The 22,980-nt window shown below is 36.8% G+C and overlaps 1 protein-coding gene and 1 non-coding gene across 2 annotated transcripts in view; both read right to left on the bottom strand.

The window, feature by feature from the left end:
• Dhc98D (Dynein heavy chain at 89D) overlaps positions 1-22,980 on the bottom strand; it is a 519,777-nt gene that overhangs the window by 473,054 nt on the left and 23,743 nt on the right. Inside the window, exons 3-8 of the mRNA XM_083131330.1 lie at positions 22,165-22,494; positions 16,789-16,853; positions 14,993-15,223; positions 11,660-12,132; positions 8,429-8,609; positions 366-605 (exon numbers count right to left, since the gene is read on the bottom strand). Of these exons, the coding sequence (XP_082987456.1) occupies positions 366-605; positions 8,429-8,609; positions 11,660-12,132; positions 14,993-15,223; positions 16,789-16,853; positions 22,165-22,494 (1,520 nt within the window). The remainder of the gene's footprint in view (positions 1-365; positions 606-8,428; positions 8,610-11,659; positions 12,133-14,992; positions 15,224-16,788; positions 16,854-22,164; positions 22,495-22,980) is intronic.
• On the bottom strand, positions 21,604-21,675 carry TRNAT-GGU (transfer RNA threonine (anticodon GGU)). Its single transcript has one exon. It is a non-coding gene; the product is annotated as a tRNA-Thr (tRNA).

Here is a 22,980-nt window from a genome sequence, read left to right as displayed (position 1 = left end):
TGGTGAGTTAGTTAAATTCAGCTAATTTGGGAAATTTGATACAAAGGAACATCCTGAAAGGATTGTATAATACACTGAAAAAACATAACAAGTACATAAAATAAGGGGACTAAAAGGCTTAAAGCCCCCACTTTAATGTGTTCAAATCAAACAATTTTTAAGCTTATTCTCACTCGACTTACCAATTCCTGTTCATAAACATTTACTATTATATTATTCTATTGTTCTAAGAGGAAACTGCTATGTATAGACTGGAAATACATTCTAATATGTATAGTTATTTTAAAAAAATGCCTATAACTCTCTCTGAAATGAAATCATAAGTATGCCACTAACATTATATGACAAATTAATTTGCTTCCTACCTTGAAGTGTCTTAAAAGAGTATACAGAAACTTCACATTGTCTCGTGCAAGAATATAGAACTTCATTAGATCCGATTTGTAATGTTCAAATCCATCTAATACATTTGAGTTTGCATATTCCAGAATATCAAAAATTCGTTTAAATGAAGGAGCTCTAAGTTGCTCTACTATGATGCTGAGACCAGTTTGCCTTGTGCGCCAGTATTCATACTCATCCAGAGGACCTGGACCTTCTGGTTTCTGGAAATATAAGAGCAAAGTTTACGTCAGAAATACTGCTACAAAATACACAACATACACGCAATAGAAACAGAAAAACTTGGGTTCATCAGTGTACAGTGGAACCTTGATTTTACGTTTTTCAGGGACCCACACTGCAAAAATTAAAATAATGGAAAATTTAAAATCTAGGAACATTTTGGTATGTTGGGACATCACGATTAAATGCATAATGTAGGAAAATTTAAAACCCAGGAACATAAAATCAGGGTTCTACTGCATTTTATCAATAATTCCTATTTTCCGGAAGAAATTTTCCAATAGATCAAGGCTAAAAAAAATTATGCATTATGCAATTTCCCCTTTACTTTCAGAAAATGTTCAGGACATTAGGTCTCTGATAAGTCCCTACCAAACAATAAATTATATTTTTAAGACAATACTGTCAGACTTCCTCATGCTAAAGAGAAGATCTGTTATGTATATTTTCTAGTTCGGTTATTTTACATCTCTTTTATACTCCTACAGGTTAATAATAATAAAAAATAAAAAAGTAAAAAAGGTAAAGTGCTCCCCTGTGCTTAGCACCACGCCATGAAGGCGTATAGGGGGTGTGGGGGTAACGCCCCACACTTTCTTGATCCGGTCATGAGTGGGGGTGATGTGATCAGCATCACGCCCCTGACTGCCTTTACCCTCCAGGGTTTCCCCCAGGTACCCATGTTATTCGACGCTGGGTGGGTGCCGGGGCCGCTTCCATCGTTAGAAAAGTTCCCGGATTTGAACTGGCCGGGGATCAAACCCAGGACCTTTAGCATGGTAGTCAGACGCGTTACCAACTGAGCCACTGCGGCCACTATGGTTAATAATAATAATGGAAAGAATGAATTTCAATTACATAAAATAAATGCAAAAAGAAACCCAAAGAAATGGTCGTACCATTGGGAACTTGAACTTGTGAAGAGTTGTAAACATTTTTCTGTTGCAAATGTGTGGCTCAAGTCTCCAAAGGCAACTAAAATTACCAGTCTAGGCATAACGGTAACTTTAACATGTTAAAAGTATGTCTTCAGAAATGGTACATGAAGTGAAATATTTACACATGAGTACCACTGTCAAACCAATAGTAAAATCCAAAATTTCAAGTTGAATGGTGGGTATGGCCAAATAAATTAACAAAATTAAAAAAAAAAAACAGATTTATGGATAAAAGTACACGTTACTCTCCATGCCGAAAATTTAAAAAAGAAAAAAACATTAGTTTGGCATTGGTCACGAAACTTCGAATCATGACTTTCTAAAAATATTATAAAATATTTTCTCACCAAAAATTATTATTCTGGAAAAAAAAAATCACTCTGATTTGCCTCATTAATTACATTCTGGAGCATCTTGTATACAGTAAATTGACAATGTAAAGTATAATGCCAAAGGATTAGATTTCAAGATGTAAAAGAAACATTGAAAAATATCACTTATGGTTTTCAAGTTATTATAGATAAAAGTTAGAGTTGTGTGACTCTGCACAATGCAATCTTATTTCATCAATATTCACATCCACATTACATGCTATTTGTAACAACTCTCAATAGCACACTCCAAGATTGATATGGAACTCTTTTAATGTAATGAATGTGGTGAATAGTGAATCAAATATTTACTGAGTTTGAAGGGTTTAATGTAAATGCGATTTCTGACTCAAAAACATTGATCCATGGGCAGGTGGGTTTATTGAGGTTCACTTGTGTCCCTTCCTGGAGAAGACGGACGTTACTTTTCTCATCCAGGAGGTTGCAGATTCAATTCCAACCAGGCTGTTTTAACCAATATTTGGTGATTAACCTCATCTAAAAGTAGGGACCTGGAGTTTTGTTGCTTTCTTTTTCCCAAAATTGGTGTCATTTTTCCAAAAAAAATTGCATTTTTATTTTAGCACACTTTTCTGTTAAATATAGCTAAAAGTATACCACCATGGTGCTTTCAAACTAGTATTTTAAATTATAGTTTACATGGCCTATGTCTGTTCAGGGAGTGACATTATCAGTCGTTGGAAACTATTTTTTAAGAAGTTCTTTTCTACTATTTCTCATGATGTTTTGGCTCCCGGGTGATGGTAGGTGTGACTGGATCCTCACCAAAATTACACCACTTCACTCTATAACGCAAAATGCTTCTCGTGTGACAAATACCAGTGTTACAGCTTGCATGTCACGGTAAGTGTGCACTCGATATCCACCAAAATCGCACACCTCGCTTGGTAATGCAAAACGTTTTTCGCGTGACAAATACTGATGTTGCAGCTTCTGCATGAAGGTAGGCGAGCACTTGATCTCCTATCAGAATCCTGCCAGTTTGCTCGGTGATGCACAACGTTCCAATAGATGAAAAATCATGGGAAAGATCCATTTACATATGGTTTCATGTAGTTATTGTATGCACTATAGTTTTCTTCTGGACAAAATTTTGAATAACATGCATGTTATTCATGCGTAAATATGGTACATTTTATTTTTGAAGCCTAAAACACAAGAGTGATTGATTTTTGCAGTATTTTTTCCTTTTTAGGCAAGAAATGTGTTGAAATTCATGAAAAAGGTTACAATTCACATTCTATCCCAAATTCACATTATTTTGCAATTTTGAATGTATAAAAAATGTTTTCATAACATGCCTCTGAACATACATAAACTTTTTCTTTTTGCAGAAATTAACATTTTTTTATATATTATGGTATTTGTGACAAATCAAGGTCCTTTCCATAAGCCATAATGTGTTGCTAAAATTTTACTCCCTTTCACAACAAAGTTTACAATGAAAAGGGAAGGTCTGTTGTTAATTTGAGATGTCTCCTTAATCCACCTATTCACCCATGGTTTTCCATTGTCACCCAAGATGGGGTGGTGCTTTAACAAATGATGTGTTTGCATCCTTGAGACGTGCATTGACTGCACATGGATTTTCCATTGTGAGTATCCGTTCATCAATTTCATCTTAATCACCATTCATTCTCACTGTTTCAATAAGCCTAAAGAAGCAGAAAAGTTATGTAAAATAAGAAAAACAACATAAATATTGCTCTTTCATTGTATACAGGTTCTTACACAATATTCAGGCTCACAATTCCTGCTATGGTAGCATCCTATGCTTGCTACTATTGCACAGAGCTTCAAAAATTCTAGTTTCGAGTCCAGGGAAGATCTAGGAAATTAGCCACTTCAAAATTGTTTTGCACTATTGAACCTACTATTTTCATTCAATGCAATTTTGCTTGTTTAAGATTAATTCCATTGCTTGGACGTTACATGTTGCATCCAACTTCACCTGTTTATTGCATCCAGAAGATTTACGTGAGATAAATGTTTGAAAATATGTTTTGTCACATGCATATTCTTATAAAAAGTGTTTTACAGTTGTCTTACAGTTGTTCCTCATACAACTGTGCTTATACCATACAATTCTTCCATTGGCATTATGGCCCTTGTAGTATAGCCTTAGCCTTCTCAACAATGCCTGTCCATTCTTGTCTATCTTGCGCTTTTTGTCTCCATTCTGTATCCACAGTTTTCTGATGTCTCTCTCCACAATATTTATCCATCGTATCCTGGGTCACCCTCTTCTTCGTCTGCCTTCAGGTTCTATGGAGAATACAGTACTTTCTTTACTACTCTGTCATCATTCATTCTAATAAGATGTCCTGCCCAGCTCAATCTCCTTGCCTTGATTTCAGCTATAATATCAGGAGATTTATAGTGTCATTTTAATGGCGCCCACGGACCACAAATTTGTATAGAGGACATCAAAACGAACAACTTTTCTCAGTAACATTTTTGTCGTTGGTGGGTAGATTCGACGCTCCAGCCATTCAAAAAAGACCGTTTTGCTGCCTGGATGCTGGCAACCCAACACAACATTTGATCGTATCTGTGACGTCATTTCCTGCAGCGAAACACCGCACGGCAGGGTTGCAAGGAACACACAAATTTTGTGAAAAATGACAAAACTACCGACCACATTATTAGCTGTAAAACGAAGCAAGAAACGGGTCCAGTAGACCAAACATCATTGCCTACCAGCCAGAAGATCAGCAGTCATCTCAGGGGAAGGGGGAAGTGTGCCAACGATATGAGAAATGGTAAAAATGTATTCAAAATGAAGTGTCAATATCGGATTTTGCTGAGCCTACATGCCAAATATCAACAACAATAAATTTTATTGGACTTGCAGCTTACATGTGGCTGTTTACGCTCAGCTACATGTTAAATATTTGCAAATCTCGTTGCAAGGTTGATATCTACAGGTTTGTGTCCAGATGCCTTGTGGCACTTTTGTGCTGATAACGGAAGTATCCGAGGTTCACGTTGTTTGTTACATTACGGCTAAAACACGTACAACCACAGTAACAATCTAATGATGAATCAGTACCGAATATACTGCCCTGTTCACAGTTGCAAACTATTACATGTGTATCCAGTGCATAGATAGACACAGTCGTCGGAGAGCTTGAATTACTACTACTTATATCCCTGTATTTTCAACCATTTTTGCCACTTGCCTCATAATGCCCTGAATTATATTATGTGTTGCTTACCTTTGGAATTTTGAGTTCTTTCATTTTTATTTTGTCATCTGTTGAGTGTGTCACAGACAACTAGTATCAGAAGGACGAAGTGGATAGACTAAATTGTAGGTCACAACTTGTCAACGAGATTTGCAAATATTGACATGTCAGCTGAGACAAAATTCGATATGACCACTTCCACTTGAATTCTATTTTCTTTCTACCATTTTTCGTACCGTTTGTTTACTTCCTGTTAGGTTACTGAACATGTTTTCTCGTTTTGTTTTACGGTACATAATCTCGCTGATTGTAGCTATGTCATTCTTCATAGAATACGTGTGTTCCTGGCAACCCTGGAATGCATCCCTTCACGAGGGGATATGACATCACAAATGCAATCAAATGCTGTGTGGTTGCCAGCATTCAGACGGCAAAACAGGCTTTTTTGAACGACTGTAGCACCCAAATGATGCACCAACGAGAAAAATGTTACTGACAAAAGTAATTTGTTTTGATGTCCTCTATACGTTTCCGTGGTCCATGGGCGCCATTAAAATGACACACTGTATAATTCCTTCAATTCATGATTATAAAGTATTCTCCACCCTTCACCATCATATTTTGGTCCGTGTATTTTTCGTAGTATTTTCCTTTATCAAGTCAGCAGCATCAATGATGATCTCTCAGTGAGTACCCAGGTTTCACTTCCACACAATATTGTTGGTCGGATCAGTGTCTTATATGCTCTGAGATTTAAAGCTTTCGATAGTCGTCTCTTCCGAAATATATCCACAAAGGCATGGAGACATTTGTTGCCTGCTGAAATTTTATCTTTCATATCAAGTTCTATGTTATTTTGTTGTGTCATTAAAGATCCCAGATATTTGAAGGTTTCCACCTCTTCATAATTTTGATCACCAATCTTTAATTCTCTGACCAGAGTAAGGTTACTTGTCAGTCTCATGTATTTTGTTTTCATTACATTCACATCTAATCCAACTTCGTTAGCTGCTTCTTCAATTGCCAGCATAACCTCCTCAACAGAGCTTTGACTTCTCCCCAAAACAGCTATGTCATCTGCATGGACAAGGCACTGGACCATTCTATTAAATAATGTTCCTACAGGTCGGATTTTTACATTTCGTATGACCTTTTCTAGACCTAATATGAAGAGTGCTGTGGAAAGGGCATCTCCTTGTCGAACTCCAGGTACGGTTTCAAGAGTGTCTGAGAGTTTCTAAGTCATTTTAGTTAGATTTACTAATTTGTCTGGCATTCCAAATTCTTTTATAGTCTCCTTTATTTGGGATCTATATATACTATCAAAGGCTTGTTTAAAGTCTATGTACAATTGGTGCATTGTTACATTATATTCAAATGCTTTCTCCAAAATTTGTCTACGGGTGAAGATTTTATCTATACCATACAATTACACCCTTCAAACAAACACTAGCAATATATCTCTGTAATACATGTTTTCCGTACATGAAAGTACTTTTAACATGTGTTTTACATACAGGGTGGCTCAAAAAGTCACTTAACACCCTCGGTACAAGGCCACTGCAGTGCGCAACATGAAATTGGTGATGACCAATCGTTATCAGGCCAAGGGGGAACCACATTGACGCCACCCGCACGGTCGGCGGCCATCTTGATGTCCGCCATCTTGAATTCAACTTCAGAATTTTAAATGGGAAGGGGGTGATATGATATATCAAATCAGGCTAGAATTTCACGAGAAATGCAATGGTGAAGGTTTTTTCGACGTATCTTTAACCAGTAAAAAGTTATGACTGAATTCTTGTATCAATTTGCTCCTTTTTGAGGTGTTAGTAAAATGCCTTAAAATTTGTTTAGCGCATCGGTAACGTATCGAGATCAAAGTGATGTCTAGGGAGAGAAGTTCGCATGCCATTGCACACGATTTTAATCTGATACATCCACGAAGAGCTGCGCATTATGAATGGTTGTCGCGAACAATTACAGTGTGATGCTTCCATTAAATGAAAAGTCCTTCACAGTGACAAGACTAATGTTTATGTTCATAAGGAAGTTCATAAACAGAATATTCAATCCTTTTAATCTGATAACCCATTTTCGACAGATCGAAGCTCAATGGTTAGTGCTTGTAAGTTAATGGTGTGGCGTACTGTGTGGAACACGATTGGTTAGTCAATTTTTCATCAACGGAACCTTAAATGCTTAGGGCTACTTGGATTTGTTAAATAAACAGTTTTGTTCTTCCTTGCCTATGGAAGAAGGTACTTTTTACAGAGTTTTTTTTTTCAATAGGGAGGAACACCAGAACACTATGGGAACGTTGTGAAGCAGTTTCTGTCCAAAGTTAGTTATCAGATAAAAAGCATTGAATATTCTGTTTATGAACTTCCTTATTTCCATAAACATTAGCCTTGTCACTGTGAAGGACTTTTAATTCAATGGAAGCGTCACACTGTAAATTGTTCGCGACAACCATTCATAATGCACAGCTCTTCGTGGATGTATCCGATTAAAATCGTGTGCAATGGCATGCGAACTTCTCTCCCTAGACATCACTTTAATCTCGATGCGTTACCGATGCGCTAAACAAATTTTAAGGCATTTTACTAACACCTCGAAAAGGAGCAAATTGATACAAGAATTCAGTCATAACTTTTTACTGGTTAAAGATACGTCGAAAAAACCTTCACCATTGCATTTCTCATGAAATTCTAGCCTGATTTGATATATCATATTACCCTCTTCCCATTTAAAATTCTGAAGTTGAATTCAAGATGGTGGACATCAAGATGGCCGCCAACCGTGCGGGTGGCGTCAATGTGGTTCCCCCTTGGCCTGATAACGATTGGTCATCACCATTTCCATGTTGCACCCTGCAGTGGCCTTGTACCGAGGGTGTTAAGTGACTTCTTGAGCCACCCTGTATATTCATCCAGAATTCATCCACACGAACATGCATTTTACATGTTTCTCTACAGACCATGGATAGCTCCTCTTTACTGTTTTTAAAATTGTTTTTAAAAATAAAAACAGTAAGCCAATTCCATGCACACTATGCTTATAATGTGCCTGTGTTGTTGTTTTTTTTATTTTTTACTAGGTTCATCTATAAATGAAAGTAATTAAAGTCTGAGCTACAGAATTCTATTTACAATTTCTAAATAAAATTATTTTGAAGAAAAGTAGCATCACACAAAAAATAAAAATAATACAAATTTGAAGAAGAAATAACATTCTGTTCCATATTTTCTAATTTGCACTAACAAACTGTAGGTTAAAATTTTACCGTGATTTTGTAATTTTCCATTAGTCTACTAATGTGTTGTTCCCAACCCAAACACACATCCTCCAACTGCTCTACAAGGTCTGGATCTTTACTTAAATTCTCACAAGTGTTCGATTCATCTGACAACTGTGGTATATCCGGTATCTGCAGCATGATGTCTCCATCAATATGTTTTCGAGTCCTAAAAGAAAGTTAAAACTTTAGTAATGGAAACCCAAAATGTGAGATTATGCACTGTAATGTTCATTCTACAGAGAGTCCCATGGGAAATTTGGCCGTGGCCACGGCTAACACATTGGGTGTAGGGTCCCGTCTGCTGACATTTAGACCCACAGCTTTGTGCTGACTTTGCTATGGACACGTCAGTGCTTCAGTATGCAGATAGCTGGTGTCCAGTTTACACATGTTTGTGAAGTTTTAAGGTGTTAACAAGTGTTTTAAATTGTTTTGTTTAGTTTACATATTACTGCTTTTCCGCAGTGTTTTTATTTTTATTTTTAATTTTTATGTATGACTCTTGTCATTATGAATTCTTGTAGGGAAGGAAGTTAGAAGGCGTTTTGCAGCCGAATTCCCAGATGCTCCTGTTCCAAACAGAGACAGTGTTCAAAAACTTGTGAAGTACTGAAAGAAAATATCAGAAGAGAAATTGAAGCAATTTCGTAAGAGGCCATTGTTGAACTCACTTTGACTAGGCTCTACCTTTACTTTATCAAATGTAATTTTCATTAAAAATCTCACACTTTCTGAAATACTTTTCTCACATTTTGATCACATGTTGTTCCTTTTACCCATTTCCTGCCAAACGTAATGCAAATCAAAGGCTTCAGCTTGAAATAAACGAGCTTCTTTGAGGTCCTGCGCTCCTGACTGAAGTTTGCATGTGCTATATATGTGCATGCATGGAGTGCCTATTTCATGATGCAAACCCATGACCTAACAATCTCCCACCTGTTTCAAATCCTTGTCAAAGCAAGTTCAACAATGGCAGAAAAGGTCCCATTGTTGGTGAAACAGTGTGATCAAAATGATAGAGAAACCTTGTTGGAGAGCTCAGATTTTTGGGGAAAAATGTATGAAAAAGGCTCGAAAATGCTCCATCTCCAGCCCCCAAGTCCATCATCCACCACTGGGCATGTAGTAAAAATTTTGAATAACTCGCTGGAAAATGAACATAGAAACACGGAACCTTAACACTTCACAAACACATGCAAACTGGACACCAGCTCTCTGGATATTGAAGCACTGAAACATCAAGTGCAGTGGCAAGTCAAAGTACAGCTGTGGATCTAAATGCCGGCAGACGGAATCCCACTGCCCAACACTCCGGCCGGTGCTCTTGGGCGAAAAATTTTGCATGAGATGCACTGTAGAAATTCGCAAGTGTGAGGTACACTTTTCTACCATATTTGGTCATGCAATAATTTAAATCAAATATGTGGCCTCCCCGATGGTGCAGTGGTAGCCTTGTCGCCTTGATACCCGGTGAAGGCACATAGTGGTTCAGATCCAACTTTAAACTGTAGGTCCAGTCCCGATTAGCCTTACTGTGCATAAAGTGGACTCACATCACCAAATCAATCAATCAATCAATCAAAATCAAATATAAAATGCAAAATAAACTCTTTAACAGAAAAATTGAATTTCTTTACTGACACAATACTCTGCTGTTCTGAATTATCTTGAGAGTTGTGCAAAATTCTGGAACATTCTGCTGTAAAACATGGGAATGAAAAAATTAAAAAAAGGTAAAGTGTTCCCCTGTGCTTAGCACCATGCCATGAAGGCGTATAGGGGGTGTGGGGGTTTAAAATTAACATCTTTAAACAGAAATAAACTTAATAAAACTCTTAAGGTATTGTAAAACAAGTCTTGCGTATCGATATAGCAAAAGTGTAATATTCTAACATGTAAATATTTAGCTTAATTAGAATTCATGTTAGCACACACCAATAAAACATATATACACTGACAACAGTTGATTCAGAAATAAAGTATTTTGATTTTTTTCTAAGTAAAAAGCAATATTTTGCCATTTTGACATAAATATTGAGCCACAACTTTTCTTGACTCTTATAACAGCTATTTCAAACCCTCTATCCAATACTCAATTTACTGTTTGTGCATACAGTTCTGAACTATCAACACCATGAGGCAGGGAATTTTACTTCCATACATTTCACAAACATGAAGGTTATGAATGCACTTTTAGAGAGGAAATATTTATTTTGTGTAGAAGGTGAAGTAAAGTTTCAAGGTTTGCTTTTACCATTTTCAAACTGACCTGTACTGACCCTAAAAAAAGAGCTGTTGAACAACACAGTTTAGCAGCTTAGTTCAGTTTTATTTGGTCAGGTTTCTCATTCATTTTCACAAGGAAAATTCCTTGACTTTTCCAGATTTTCAAGGCATTTTCTAAAGCCTCTCTGTAATGCTATAACTTACTTTAACTTGGCTTACAGCATATTTTTGGAGTGGGAATATGAAAGCACCGTTTCCAGTTAAAAGAGAAACCATATTTTAAGTATTTCTTTTTCACATATGAGCGAGCATCTGTTGTCTCAAATTAGTGTTTATAAATATGTGAACGCTCCATATATGTAACATGTTAAACAGCCGTGTATAATATTTACACACTTTTGCAGGGTTTTTTTCATATTTTATGTGAAATTCCCTGATTTTCCTAGGTTTGTATGTAATTTCCTGATTTTTCCATTATTTTCATAGCAATAGAGCAATTTCCTTGACGTTTTCAGATTTTCTAGGTTAGGGAAATATTTGAATTTGAATTTGAATTTAAAATTCTGGGTGCGTCAGCACTAAGGCTATTTTTCACCCGTTGCATTATACGGGGTCCAGCCCCTTATCGTTACACATAACAACTCTAACGTTGCAGAACTAAAATCATAAAATATTAAAATCTTCTGACTTTCGTTAAAAGCTGAGGCTGTAAAGGAGCACTCAGCACGAATAAGGACAAAACACAGGACAACAAAAACAAAATTATACTGGCCATGGGGCCAGTCGCCAGAGCCTCTTTAGTCTGCAGTCCGGGGTGTACTATGTGGAAGCGAGGTTGACTATTGGGTGCACTACGTGGAAGGAGCACCCCTTACACCCCTAGGGAAATATTGTTGATGTATAAGAATTTTCGTTAAAGAAACAAAAAAAATCTCTGCTTATTTTAAAAATTAATAACAAGAAATATACATAATCTAGAAGAATACCTACCAATGTATAGCATCTATAAACTTCCCTAAATTCATCATCAGTTCATCTTTTATTGGTGTTGACTTCGTAGGAACTTCAGGACCTTCAGCTTCAGATTCCTCATCACCCTCCCGTGCATCTTTCTCTTCCTGTCGTTCTACCTCTTCTTTTCCCTCCTTATCTGTCTCTTCATCACTTTCTTCTTCTTTCACTTTTTCCCCTTCTTCAGCTACTACAGTTCCTTCTTTCTCTTTTGATTCCTCTTTCTCTTGCAGCTCCACACCCCTAAGGGAAGTCTTCTTTTGCTCTGCAGATTGTTCTATTTGTGATGTTCTCCTCCAGAAGAAGGATGGTTTCTTAAAATCGGCAAGAGCTTCTAAATCTTCACCTTCTGCTTCTTCTTCATCTTCATCTTCATTTTTATCCTTCGCTTCAACTTCAGTTTCTGTTTGCTCAGGTTCTACAAACAGCTTCTCAATTAATGGATGGTAGAGCTGAAATACATATCATGTATTTTAAGAACCAGTTTTGTACATAGCAAAATCTATACTGATTTACTGCGCCAGTTTAGCACATAATTCAAAATATTAAGTAGAGGTGTGCGGGACAGAATTTTTTGGGTCAGGATGGGATTGGGACGGGAAAGTTTTTAAATCCTGACATTCGGGATGGAAAATGTTCGAAATTTCCCGAAGCTCTAGGAGTTTTGAATTCTACACGTCATTTTCATCTTAAGTGATTGTTTTTTGCATTTCCGGTACAAAAACACACAATTTCCAATAAGTTCCAGACATTTACAATGCAGGAAACATCAAGAATTAATAACTTTTTAAAATGACTTTTCAGTATTTCCCAACTGCTCGGTATACCGAAAAGTCGGGAAGTTATTTTCCGAAGTCGAGATTCGGATGGGACATTTTTTTCCCGATCCCGGTCCCGACTTTTCGGGATCCCACACACCCTTAATATTAAGGATACCAATGTGAACTTACTGCCACTAATGATGAATTATATAAATAAAATTTACCTACATAACTGATATTCTATCTATCTATCTTCTATAAAGTTACATATGTTCCATGAAGAGTCTGAATGAATCGTTAACCCTTTTAATTAATGTATTGTTAGGTAAGAATTAAAGTTCCTCTAATCAGAGCCCTCTGGAGCCCTTTCAAAGCATTGGATTGCAATGAAACTTGATACAGAGGTTATGGAGACCACTGGGAGACCTTTTTTCCCCCTTCTCTCCTTCCAGGGCTATATTCTTTTAGAGGAAACATACAGATCCCAAGTTTAGCATAAAATATTTGAGCACTGTTATCAGTTTCTTATTGTACTTATAGCTTTTTAAAAATTTTCATTTTTTCATTTTTTTAAAATTTGAGCCCATATATCTCTGGTGGGGGATCTAATAAAAATATTACATTTACAGCATAAAGAGTACTCCGTAAGAGGTGCCTGTAAGTAAATTTTTTAGTTTGATATTCCATGGATAACAAAGTTACAACAGGGGAAGTTGGTTAAAACAGCCAAATTTATGTTAGTAGTTACAAATAAATATTTACATTTTAATAAACTAGCATGTAATTAGAATTATTGTATTTATTGTATGTATTACAGGTTGGCCACGGTGGCTCAGTCGGTAATGCGTCTGACTACCATGCTAAAGGTCCCAGGTTCGATCCCCGGCCGGTTCAAATCCGGGAACTTTTCTAACGATGGAAGCGGCCCCGGCGCCCACCCAGCGTCGAATAACATGGGTACCTGGGGGAAACCCTGGGGGGTAAAGGCAGTCAGGGGCATGATGCTGATCACATCACCCCCACTCACAACCGGATCAAGAAAGTGTGGGGCGTTACCCCCACACCCCCTATAGGCATTCATGGCATGGTGCTCGCAACCTTTACCTTTTTGTATGTATTACATAATGTGAGTGGTAATGGTAAGCCCATTACTAATAATCATGAATGAACAGGTGTGTAAGTTAGAGGTTTCATTATGAAGGAACTTTGGTGGGTGGGGAGATCAAAAGTTGTCAAGTTAACATGCTCCACCAGCAAACTGGCAACAAATGTTCCTTAAGAGGTGTGTGTAAAGCAGGGTGGATAAAAATCATTTTTGATTTTTTTTATTCAAATCGATTTTTTTATTTTTTAAAAAACATGCTTAAAGCTGCTTGTATGGTTTTTGGCAGCATATAAATAGATAAATGTTTCTTTGTAGAAAGGCTTTTTCTGGTAAACGGTCCTGTAACAATTTGATTAAAGCAAATAAAAAATATATGTACATATACATTTTTCTGCTTCTGATACAGTATATATGAAACTACTAAGGAAATGTTTGTTAAGTGTGTTAATGAAACTATTATAACTCCAGTACCTTTTCTTCTAGTGAAAATAAAACATTCTGAATGTACTATATAAATGTAACTTAAAAATATTTTTATATTCTTTTTAATGATAGTTTGCTAAATATCAGCTGCCATATTTATTTACAGTTCAATTGTAATGACACTATTTACGGTTTAACATGATTAGAATTTTGTATATTATTCTACACAAAATTTTTACTATTTTTGACTATAAAAATTATTGAATTTTAAATCAAGATAAATTTAAGTGTGTTTACGGTTTACATATTACATTTCCTTCGAATGAGCTTCACCCCATCATTACATATATTTTTTTCTCCCATTTTTTTCCTTTGTTAAAGCCTAAGAAACCATTAAAGGATTAAGAGATTAATGTACTATCACCAAAAGTGATTCTGATATCTACAAAATCCTTATGTACATTATTCTATAAATTATTTCCTTAAAGTGATTTACATCAATCCACCCTGGTATAAGGAGTGCAAATTATAGTGCACATAAACCCAGATCTTTGTGTGCAGTTTATAAAATCTCTTTACTATCTTCTACATCCTCTAGACATTAGAATGGGATGAGGGGCTACCCTATATCAACAAAAATAAAAACTCATCAGTTTGAATGAAATCCCATGTGTACCATGTTAACATGTTCCCTGCCGGGGTGGTTTCATCGATTCCTTTCTCCTCCACCAAAGTGGTTATTGGACTTTATTTTGTAATATCGTAAATTTTCGCTTCTTTCCTGTAAAAAATAGAACAGCCAAAATACTTTTATGTGCACTTGACTCCCCACGTCTTGTCGGTCATGCTTTATGCGCATCATTGTTACACTCGCAACCGATGGCATGCTAGGAAAACAAAGAACATGCCACATATGTTGGTCATAATGACCAACATGGCGTGATTGGTGTGTGCCAGTTCCAGACATTATGACCAACGTCGCAGAGAACGTGTTAATTTGATAAACATAAATAAAATAATTACCTTTACAATAAGTTTTTGTAAGTTGGCCAGAATTTTTCCAGACAGAACACCAAACTGAATGTATTGTGGCATTTCAACATTTTGTTCTTCGGCTGTATCAAATACATCAACAACACCTGGGTTTGCCCTTAAGAAGTAAACGTATGTTTGATTTGTCCTGAGCATATCTTCTGGGAGCATACCAAAAATGCAATGCAGAGTAGGAATGCTCACTTCTTCCTGCTCAATTCTCTGAAAGGAGAGGAGAAAGATGTAAGTGTTAAATAAAAAGTACCGTATTTCACCACATAACTGTCACCACTGCATAATCGTCACACCATGTTCTTTCACTCCAAAATTTACTTCGTAACCTTTCATCAGATAATCATCGCATCTTATCATCATGCAGCTTAAAAGGTAAACAGAGCAGCCAGTAATGTATTCGCTAGTAGGAAATGAATATGCATTATCTCTAGTGTAATATTTTGACTATAATGCACAAATCAATAACAACCAATGTGTTATTTTTCTTTCAGACAGGATAAAATGTTTGCTTATAAACTGTCATGAAGAAATGATGTACATCGATTTGGAGTGTTCAATTTTAGTGTATATTCACAAGTATTCCGCATCCTAATCTTTCACCAAAGACAGTAAGACATGATTTCTAAGTACTGGTAATGCCAACACAATTTTTCATAAAAAACATGTGTTCTTAAACTTCAGCCAAGGCAGCCCAGGTTTTACAAGAGGCTTAAGCAGAGGTCACAGGAAACGTCATGTTGACGTCACTAGCGAAGCTGTCCCAAGCTGTAGTTTACAAACAGCATGGTGGATTGTCTGCTTGAGCACAGAGAATTATTTGTATAAAAAGCTGTTAACTTGCTTTTGTAAGTAGTATTAGGTGTAAATGGCACTAAATCTCACCTCTTTATAAAGCTTGGCTACATTATTAGAAAATTTTGATAACTATTAGAAATTGGCAATAACCAAAATAATCAACAAATAACTTTTTGCCTACATATCGAAAATAATTATTTTTGTAGTATTTTATTGTGTGGTGAATTTAGTTTAGTGTACCGTGTACTAACACCAACTAATAACGTTGAATTAAGGTAAATGAAGTAGCTTTAAAAAATATTTCATTGCAGTTCAGATCAAAAACTACTTTCTTTAATTGTTTTATTTTTTTCTATTCAGATACCAGTTTTTACATATTTTTTCCAACATATATACATCTACAGAAATAATTATAAAATAATATTAACTACTTTTTACTTCAGTTGTCTTTCTGAGCATGAAGGCATCAAATAAATTATTGCAGGCCACTGAAAGAAAGCTGCTGCATTGTGTTTTCTGCTAGTTTTCATCTTCAGTCAGCCAACTCAGTCAAATTGAGAACGGCTTTTAAATCTTAAGAGGCAAGTAAGCCAGATATGTCACCCTAACATCATGGAACTGGAAGTGGGCGGAGCTAGCCGTACTTGGATTGAGTTCTAGAACAGATGTAGCCAGCTTTGACTGACTTGGCTGGAATTTACGAACGCAATGTAAAGCTTTCACATTATTTTTTTTTTTTTACCTTAATGACCTAAGACAACAGATAGCCCAAAAATAATCGCAGCTTTCCTGGTGACATGATTTGAACACAGTGTTCTCAGGTTACCAGCCAGATTAAATCAGCGTTGGCGTCCAACATTTCGAGTGCTCTCATCATCAGGGAACATTGGATGTTAATGCCGATTTAACCTGGCTGGTAACCCAAGAACATTTGTTCGAGTATAAATGTAGAGATAAAACAGTAAAATAGTACTTACAGTTAAAATTACAGGTTCTGGCTCAGGCTCAGGTTCAGGCTCAACTACAGGGACAGTTTCTACAACTGCAAAGAGACAGAATTTTATAATCCCTTTCTAATATTAGCCTAGTTGCTTTAGATATTGTAAAGATATAAATCAAACTTTCTTGAATAACACTATAAGTTCCGCAAATGGCAGCAAATTACATCTGTCGTCTTATACTTGGTGACATAATATCGTATAAAAACCTACGGTTCTTATTGGGGATCGAACTTCAGGCTATGTGAGAGCCTGGTGTTAGAAGTATTGGCTGCGAAAGGTACACTTTTAGCCTGGGGTAATATTCTGGAAACGCAATGGTAACCCATACACATACACGAGTTATGATGACCAGGGTCCCGGGTGAAATAAGAACAACACTTAAGTATTAGATTTTAACACTTCAATGGTTGACTGGTCTGGCAAGGTTGTGAAATAGTAAGAATGAGGATAAAGGAACGTTCGTTTACTTCTGGATTCTTGTAGCTTGATGTCCTCACAGAATCAGTAGACTAGGCACGGTCCTGAAATAAAACTTATTTCGATAGCGCAACTCCACGGTAGCTCTTTACGTAAAATTCATAAATCGGAGGCAACGACTGTTTACGCAATAACTTTCTGCGTACAAATGGGGCTGAGAAATGGTCTCTCGAACTATTTATGTGGAATTCGAATTTCCGATCATTAAAACCGTTAACGAGACCGGGTCTGTCGCCAACGGTGCTTTTAGCATAAAGCTGACTTTACTATATTTGCTTTATACGATTTCCTGTAGAATTCATGTCAGCGGATTTTTCAGATCCACTGAAGGGCGCTGGTGTGATTTACTTTTAAGAAGCTCTTTTCCAGCGCTTCAGCGGGGCCCCTTTATGAAGTAATTAGACTATCAAGTTATGATGACCAGGGTCCCGGTTCGAGTCACGCCTTCGGCGTGATACAATATTTACTTTTACCAGCTTCTATCCCTGTTATGGGATATGTCAAATACTCAAAATGTCGATTGCCTTCACGGGTGTTTATTTTTGTGTTGGTTGTGTGCTGTTTTTCTATCTTGATTTTAATATAGGTAAGAGTATATAATCTATATATAAAAATTGATGTATGTGTGTGTGTGTGGGTGTGTGTGCGGATGTGTATATATGTTTGTTCCGGCATAACTCTCGAATGCATGGATCAATTTCAACCAAACACTGTACACGTATCACTTGCAATCTGGAAATAATATTTTTGGGGTAAGACATCCCTGGCACCCCTAGGGATGGGGTGGGAAGGGGTAAAGGTAAAAAGGTAAAGTGCTCCCCTGTGCATAGCACCATGCCATGAAGGTGGTGACATGTAAAAATAATCGCGAACGACCGATATTGAATTTCATACAGACATCCGTGACTCTATGCAATCTTCACAACGATAGTGTTTCTCAGGTTGTCTAAGATTCAGGCTATGTTGCGAATGGAATCCATTGTTTTCGTGACACTCCCAATGCGGTTTAACTTCAAGTTCATCACCTATCAGCATGGGGGGTGAGAGGGGGTGAAAAATAAAATGCCACAATTGACCTAGATTAGTGTCGAATCCATAGTTTTTGGAGTCACTAAGCTAATTGGTGACATTCACGATCACATTTAAAATTAGTTACATTTTACACTATAGTTAGAATTCATTATTTTCCTGTCTAATACAAGATTGGGATAAATATTAGGCACATCCAAAAGTAAGTTTCCCTAGGGTCATGCACAAAAAGGAAACATTATTTCATTCAAAGATTCATTGCCACAGTAACTTGTCAACATAATTCCCACCTGGATTCAGGCACTTGTCATAGCGTGGGACCAACTTCTGTATACCTGCGTCGTAGAAGTCCGCTGTCTGGGCACCGAACCACTGTGTGACAGCCGACTGAACCTCTTCGTCGCTGTGAAAATGTTGACTTGACAGGAACTTTTTCAGGTGCAAGAACAGGTGGTAATCACTGGGAGTGATGTCTGGGCTGTACGATGGATGATCGAACACCTCCCAACCGAACCTGTAAAGAAGGGCTGCAGTGCGCCTAGCCATATGCAGCTTCGCATTGTAAGATCACCAAGGTACTGACCTTACCACGTTGCTTATTCTGAATGGCTCGTCACAATGTCCCCAGTGTTTCACAATAACGGTTAGTGTTCACAGTCTCACCTCTGGGCAGAAACTCGATGAGCAGAATGCCTTGTCTTTCCCAGAACACCGTGCACATAACTTTTTGTGCCGACACAGTCTGTTTGAAAATTCGTCCTGCATGGAGATCCACTGTGACGCCAATGCATGAACTGCTGCTTGCTTTCTGGGATGCTGTATGCAACCCACGTTCTATCCCCTGTGATGATCCAGTTGAGAAAATCGTCATCATCATCATGGTAACACTGCAGAAATGTCAGCGCCGTGCCCATGCATTTTCCTTTGTTTGGGCATCAGTTGTTTTGACATCCACCGGGCACACAATTTCCGGAACAAGAGGCGTTTGGTAACAATGTCGTGCAACAACAACCGAGAAATCTGCAGGAAATGGCTGTTGAGTTCCGTCATCATGACGCAACGATCCTCCAATATGCGCTGCTGCACCTGCTCCACAAGCTCATCCATAACGGCCGATGGCCCCCACTGCGCTCGTCGTCATGCACATTTTGCCGGCCTTCAGTAAATGTCCTGCACCAACGATGGACCATCTGCTTGCTCATGACGACTGGCCCATATACCTGGCACAGCTGACGATGAATTTCGATCGGCTGTATGTTTTGTGCGTTCAAGAACTTGATCACTGAACGAACCTCGCACGCGGCGGGAGATGGAATAAGAGCCGCCATGTTTGATGGCTGCCGCGATGCTACTGAGGACTTTCGCGAGGCGTCTTCTAGGACATTCACTAGCCAGGGTATGTGTCTCTCACGCATGCGCAAAACCGGTTTCAACATGCATGGCCTGCCACCTGTGGGCGAGTGGGAAACTTACTTTCTGGATGCGCCTAATAAATACCCGGGCAACATCAGGTAATTTTTTTTTTTTTTTTTTTGTATGTACGCATTGCTTGCATGATAGAATTATTTTCCTGTAGTTTACGGTTATTACAAGCATAAGAAAACAGTTTTTTCTTTGTGAGAACACACGCTCCTTCAGGAGAACACACGCTCCTTTCATCAGACATTTATTTTCATTTTGATTAAAGATACAGTTATAAAGTTCATGGTTTCAAGATCTGGTTGAAAGAAAACGACATTTTCTTAATAAAATCGGACAAGGAAAATAAACCTGTCCTTATCCGAATTAAGGACTATAAAGAAAAAATGGAAGTGTTTCAAATTAAACAATTTCACAGAAACCTCTCGAAACCCTATAACTAAAATAATAAATGAGGTAAAGAAAGTAATTGAAAGCAGTATCACGATACCAAGAGAAATGAAGAAAAAACTCATTGTCAAAAATTCAACCCTGCCGATTGCCTTTGGACTACCAAAAACTCACAAACCGGGAACTCCAATACGACCCATCATTGCAACTTTCACACATCCTGCATACAAACTATCCAAATATTTAATTATTATATATATATAATTTCTTTGATTGATCTGCAAATTAAGACAACTGACTCAACAATTCAAACATCAGTCCATAGAAAAAAATTAGCGGGGGAAAAATACATCCATGCCAAATCAGAACATTCGCGTATAACAATGGATAACATATTTTTAATTTTTTTCCTGAGAGCACAAAGACTATGTTCTAATAATGAGGATATCAAAAATGAAGAAGAAAGGCTCTTTAATATAGCAAAAGAAAATGGCTTTCACACTAACAGAATAAACCAAATCAAAAAACAAGTTGCAAGAAAACTAAAGGAAAAGAGAAATACAGACAAAGATGAAAAATCTGTTGAAAAGAAATTTGTGTGCATTCCATTCCACAAGGGATTCTCACATAAAATTGCAAAAATGTTTAGAAGTTTTAATTTCAAAATTGTTTTTAAATCACCAAGAAGTTTGGAATGTACATTTAATGAATTCAAAATGAGAAACTCGCTACCAGATGTGGAAACCACAGGAATATATAATATAAGTTGTTCATGTTCAAAAGATTATGTGGGACAAACAGCAAGGAAAATGGCAATAAGATGGCACGAACATGATTTGGACATTATAAATCTAAACCCAAGAACAGGTTTGTCAACTCATATCATCGAAGAGAAGCATTTGATTAAAAAGAGAAGGGTTTTAAAAAGATTAACGGGAAACACAGAGTTGAATGTCTGGGAAGCCTCGTTCATTGCAGAAGAACACTGTAATAAATTAAATAATGAAAATTGTAACATAGATCCAGTGTGGAGTTTTCTTTTTCACAAATGGAGTAAGCCACCATCTTTAAAATTTAATGTAACAGAAAACATCAAGAGACTTTGTGAAAACAATGATGAATTTGAATTACCTGATGATATTTGGGATTCATAATTTTAAAAAATCTAAAATAAAAATAAAATAGACTGCTTTTTTCACAGTTAAGTTGCTATATTACAACAATGTAACATTGACAACATCCATTATATAACAGATTCTTTTTGTTTAAAAATTACTAACCATTGTTATAACTGTATCTTTAATCAAAATGAAAATAAATGTCTGATGAAAGGAGCGTGTGTTCTCCTGAAACGTCACAAAGAAAAAACTGTTTTCTTATGCTTGTAATAACCGTAAACTACAGGAAAATAATCAGGTAATAAGCTAGTTAATAATAAATTAGACTTAATATATAGAAATTTTCAACAAAAAATGCAGGCTCGACCAGGACTCGAACCCGGGTCTCTGGCATACCGTGCCATTGCTCTAACCACTGAGCTACCGAGCCAGCCTGGCCTCATCTGATCTTTCGCTATCGCTGTTTTATGTTTATTCTCAATACAAAATCATTCAAAGCATTAATAAAGTATGTAAACCATGGAATTAATTTACAAACTTTACACAGTGAAATTTTGTTGTTATGTCCATTAATGCTAAAATGAACTATTGTTATGTCATTATACTTCAAGTAGTTTTCTGCAGTTTGAAACTAACATGAATGTCTTGTTCATGTTACATTATTTGGATGCATATCAACTTCAAGTGACAATGATTCTAATATCAGAAATAATTTCCATTTGTTTCATATATGAGGGGCAGGTTATAGTGTAAAAATATCTGTAAAAATTACTGTTAAAAATAGGGTTCATAGGTTGATGAAAAATCGTATTTTTTCTGAGCCTTGAAAACAATGCTAAACCTGATATCAATCCGTTTCCCTCCAGTTAGAACCAGAGAACTTCTTATTTTGCAAGTAATTATACAAAATGCGACATACCTGTTTCAGGGCTCTTCTTTCCTCCCTTGCCTTTGCCTTTCCCTTTCTTTTTCTTGTCTTTCTTCTTTTCCTTTTTGCCTTTCTCAGCACCCTCCCCTTCTTTCTTTTCACCCTGGTCCGTGTCTGTTGTCTCTCCTTCAGTTGGGGATTGATCCTCTATTTTTGGCTCTACAACTTCAGGTTCCTTCCCTTCTTCACCTGCTGGTTTCTCCTCTCCACCTGCTTTCCCCTTCTTCTTTCCTTTCTTCCCTTTCTTTCCCTTTTTCCCACCTTTCTTCTTGGGTTCTGGTGGTGGGGAAGGAGTTGGCTCAGGTTCTGGCTCAGGTTCAACTGTAAATAACACATTGCATTTGTAAAAGTTACGTCAGTACTAACATAATATTTGAAAAGGTACATTAAAATGTAAAACATAAAAACATGTACATAAAATTTAAAAACAACCAATTAAATTATAAATAGCACATAATGTTAAAAAGTGAATTAAACTGTACAGAAAATTTATAAAATTTCCAACAGTTAATTTACAAATATAACTCTCAAGTCACTGCTGGCTAATAAAGATTTACATCCATCTGGTTTCTCATACATTTGACATCTAAGCAATTATGCCAAAAAAATGCAGATTATTAATTTTGTTATTACAAGATTGTCCAAGAACAAATGAATAATGATAACACTGTCACCTTGAAATCAAGGAGAATGCAATGCTTTCCTTTTTTTTTTAGAAAATGTAAAATCTCCAACCAGTGATCAAACCTAAAACATTCAGTGCCACGAGACACTGCTTAACCACTCTTGTAATTTCACCATCATTAA

This window comes from Lepisma saccharinum, chromosome 1 (genome assembly GCF_977018435.1).
Source record: "Lepisma saccharinum chromosome 1, izLepSacc3.1, whole genome shotgun sequence".
Lineage (NCBI taxonomy): Eukaryota > Metazoa > Arthropoda > Insecta > Zygentoma > Lepismatidae > Lepisma > Lepisma saccharinum.
The sequence above is the reverse complement of the archived record's forward strand: the minus strand, read 5'-3'. Positions and strand labels throughout refer to the sequence as shown.